Source organism: Penaeus monodon, chromosome 22 (genome assembly GCF_015228065.2).
Source record: "Penaeus monodon isolate SGIC_2016 chromosome 22, NSTDA_Pmon_1, whole genome shotgun sequence".
NCBI classification, from domain to species: domain Eukaryota; kingdom Metazoa; phylum Arthropoda; class Malacostraca; order Decapoda; family Penaeidae; genus Penaeus; species Penaeus monodon.
This window is the reverse complement of record NC_051407.1, coordinates 25,962,025-25,965,524: the sequence shown is the minus strand read 5'-3', so window position 1 is coordinate 25,965,524 and position 3,500 is coordinate 25,962,025. Positions and strand designations below refer to the sequence as shown.

The following is a 3,500-nucleotide window of genomic DNA, read 5'->3' as shown; positions in this document are numbered from 1 at the left end:
GATGAATAGTAAAAGAGAAAATATGAATAAGGGAAAATTTTAATGTTCAAACATACTTCATCTTATAAAGTAGCGAACATAAGAGAAATTATATATTAATATCATGATAACATAAAACACGCTTTATTCCAGCGAGTGTACATGGAACACTGGTTAATACTGGTCATCACCCACAAGCTTTTCTCATGTCAAAACCTGAACGACTAGAAACAAACAAGCCCGAAGCGAATCACTGTTCACCAGGTGGAAGATAACTCTGCGATAGATCGTCAAAGGATGACCCAACGGCGACCTGTTGGACATCGAGGGGGAACTGAGCCCCGAGGGAAGACTGCTGGAAATCCTCGAAGGATACGCCGGGTCCAGACACTTGCTCAGGGAAAGTGATTTCCTTACCGAGAGTGGAATCCTGTGCTCCGGACGTGGCCTGACTTAACCCGGTTGTGCCAGAGTTGGTGGTCTGAATTCCAGCGCCGAAAGAAGCGTGGGAGTCACCGTCTGATCCCTGGGAGCCGATTTGCAGACCGCTGAAGAGGTCTTGGGTGTCATCAAATGATTCCTGATATTCACCCGACGACCCCTGGGTTTCTGAGGATGAGTCGATAGAAGCTTCGTGAGTCGCTACATCTACTCCCTGACTGCCGGCCTGGAATTCAAGAGATCCCTGAATTCCGGTGGAGAGCCCTGGATGCCAGCGGCGATCCTTGCGTGCCAGATTGAGTATTAAGCGAAGATCCTTGAGTTGCAACAGATGCTCCTCCAGTGCCAGCCTGGAAATCAAACGCAGATCCAGATGAATAGCCTTGGGTTCCAACCTGGGATACATCAGATGATCCTTGGCCTCCAACCTGGCCCACTCCAGAAGATCCTTGGCCTCCAAACTGGGATACCCCAGAAAATCCTTGGTCTCCAACCTGGCCCACTCCTGAAGATCCTTGGCCTCCAAACTGGCCCACTCCAGAAGATCCTTGGCCTCCAACCTGGGATACCCCGGAAAATCCAACAGTTGACCCTTCTGCGTTTGACTGGAAACCAGTGGCAGACGCCTGCGCTCCGGCGGATGATCCGTGAGCCTCAGCAGTTGTGCCTTCTGCGCCAATATGAGTGTTGAATGAGGATCCCTCAGTTGCAGCGCTTGCCTCCTCGGTGCCAGACTGGGAATTAACCGAAGATCCGGCTGAATATCCGTGAGTTCCCACCTGGGTTTCACCGGAAAATCCCTGGGTTCCGACCTGGGATACGCCAGAAAATCCTTGGGATCCGACCTGGGTTTCACCGGAAAATCCCTGGGTTCCAACTTGGGTTCCCACCTGGGTTACACCGGAAAAGCCCTGGGTTCCGACCTGGGATTCACCGAAAATCCCTGGGTTCCGACCTGGGCTTCACCAGAAAATCCCTGGGTTCCGACCGGGGTTCACCAGAAAATCCCTGGGTTCCGACTTGGGTTTCACCAGAAAATCCCTGGATACCGAGCTGGGTTTCACCAGTATATCCTTGAGTTCCAACCTGGGATACGCCAGAAAATCCCTGGGTTCCGACCTGGCCTTCACCAGAAAATCCCTGGGTTCCGAGACTCGATCCTTGTGTATTTGTCTGGAAACCAGTGGCGGAATGTTGGGTTCCAGTGAATCCTTGAGTCCCGGCAGAGGATCCTTGGATGCCAAAAGCTGATCCCTGTGTTCCCTGAAGACCGAGTGAAGACCCCTGAGTTACAGCACTTGCTCCCTCAGCGCCAGCCTGGAAATCGATGGAAGATCCGGCTGAATGTCCTTGGGTTCCAAACTGGGATTCACCGGAAAGCCCCTGGGTTCCAGTTTGGGTTTCACCAGCAGAGCTTTGGCTGCCAGTATTCAGTCCTTGAGTTCCATCAGAGCCTTGTACTCCTGCAGACAGTCCAAATCCTCCGGCAGTAGAGCCCTGTGTCCCAGATTGAGTATTAGAAGAAGATCCCTGAGCGCCTGCCTCTCCTGACTGGGAATGAATTGAAGACCCAGCTGAATAGCCTTGGGTTCCAACCTGGGATTCACCAGAAAATCCTTCTGCTCCAGTAGCTACTCCATGAGACTGGCCAGTAGTGGCAGACCCTTGGACTCCAACAGCTGATCCTGAAACTCCTTGGGTTGCGGCAGCTGACCCATGAGTGCCGAACTGGAAACCAGCAGAGGATTCTTGGGATCCAGAATTTGAGCCTTGTGTTCCAGACTGGAAGTTAGAAGATCCGTGAGCCACACCCGTTGATCCTTGAGTGCCAACATTTGAGCCTTGAGTGCCAGCAGACGATGCAACTACTGTGTGGGCACCACTCGTGCTGCCTGCATGGCCGCCTGCCTGAGAGCCGACAGATGATCCAGCGTGTGCTGCTGCCCCGGCGAATGATGCCTGCGATCCAGCGGAGGAGCCATGGCCGCCAGATCCTCTATTGCCGCCAAATAACCCAGACAAGCCGTTCAATCCGTTTGAACTGAGGAAGTTGTTGAGGGCGTGGAAGCCTCCTTGGCTGGAGACTCCTTCAACTTTGGGCAGTCCTCCAGCGCCAAAGAATCCTCCTGCGCCGTTGAAGTTGCCAAATCCAGATCTAAAAAGGATAGTGAGGAACAAATTACACAACGAGGAAGGGGAGAACGAGCAAGCATCAAGAAACTTTCAAATATTTGGTGTCGTATTCATGACGACAAAGTGTTAGTTAAGGACACACATAAAACCTTGTTTGTGTGTGCAGCATAGTTCAACATACCCCGAGAATGAGGACGAGGAGGAGCTATCTGACGCAGAAGACGCTGAGTTGGACGAAGAGCTGTCGAAGTTAAACCCAGAAGACGATGATGAAAAGCTGGACGAGGAGGAGTTCTGGCTCGAAGACGAACCAGAGCTGGACGAGGAGGAGCTCGACTGGAAGGAGAAGTTATGCCCTGGTGGGATGCCGTGCCCTGGTGCGGTATGTCCTTCTGTGGCATGCCCTGGTGCGGCATGTCCTGGCGGGACGTACCCAGTTGCAACGTGCCCTGGTAGTTTAGCGGGGAGGGCAGAGCACACCCCCGCAAGGACCAGCATCGCAAGTTTCACACTCACTGCAGAAACACATAACGCTATATAATAACAGCTTAAAATACAAACATACAACAACACCCAGTAACTACCAACCTGCTTCTCCCAAAACTACAAAAAACAAACCAACTACTTTTTCCTCCTATTATAAATCCTGCATATGTACTAACTTCTGAACACAGTGGTCTCCTCAGCAGCCGAAGGGAAGTGCACGGGGACACAGACGAAGGTACACTGCCTGCCGAGCGCCGCGATGACCTTTAAATATCTCATCCCACCTGGGCCGCTTCCCCTAGACCGGACTTCCCGCCGCAGTTCGGTGAAAATTGCGCGAGCTTGAGCCTCCACGCGCGCGTTACCATACTGGGGTTTTTGCCACGGCGGAGGGGGGGAAACGGGTTATTGGTGGGTAACGGGAGCATTTCGTTTGCATGGGCACAGGTTATATGATTTAA

At 52.3% G+C, this 3,500-nt stretch overlaps 2 protein-coding genes across 2 annotated transcripts; both read right to left on the bottom strand.

Annotated features, from left to right (window-relative positions):
* Positions 1–21: 21 nt before the first annotated feature.
* On the bottom strand, positions 22–1,025 carry LOC119587049. The gene is made up of 2 exons (XM_037935797.1): positions 981–1,025; positions 22–947 (listed from the first exon to the last, which is right to left on the bottom strand). Exon 2 carries the CDS (start codon positions 824–826, stop codon positions 230–232), a length of 597 nt encoding a protein of 198 aa, XP_037791725.1. The 5' UTR covers positions 827–947; positions 981–1,025; the 3' UTR covers positions 22–229.
* Positions 1,026–1,265: 240 nt separating this feature from the next.
* LOC119587381 (uncharacterized PE-PGRS family protein PE_PGRS54-like) lies at positions 1,266–3,318 on the bottom strand. The gene is made up of 3 exons (XM_037936125.1): positions 3,216–3,318; positions 2,735–3,068; positions 1,266–2,575 (listed from the first exon to the last, which is right to left on the bottom strand). The coding sequence occupies exons 1-3, from the start codon at positions 3,316–3,318 to the stop codon at positions 1,351–1,353; spliced, it is 1,662 nt and encodes a 553-aa protein (XP_037792053.1). The 3' UTR covers positions 1,266–1,350.
* Positions 3,319–3,500: the final 182 nt, after the last annotated feature.

Bases quoted from the DNA above. Each gene is read 5' to 3' on its own strand.
- LOC119587049 (XM_037935797.1), bottom strand. From the start codon at position 826: ATGTATCCCAGGTTGGAACCCAAGGCTATTCATCTGGATCTGCGTTTG.
- LOC119587381 (XM_037936125.1), bottom strand. From the start codon at position 3,318: ATGAGATATTTAAAGGTCATCGCGGCGCTCGGCAGGCAGTGTACCTTC. The intron at 3,069-3,215 runs GTTAGTACATAT...GTGTTTCTGCAG, and splicing joins GGAGACCACTGTGTTCAGAA to TGAGTGTGAAACTTGCGATG. The intron at 2,576-2,734 runs GTATGTTGAACT...TATCCTTTTTAG, and splicing joins TCCTCGTCCTCATTCTCGGG to ATCTGGATTTGGCAACTTCA.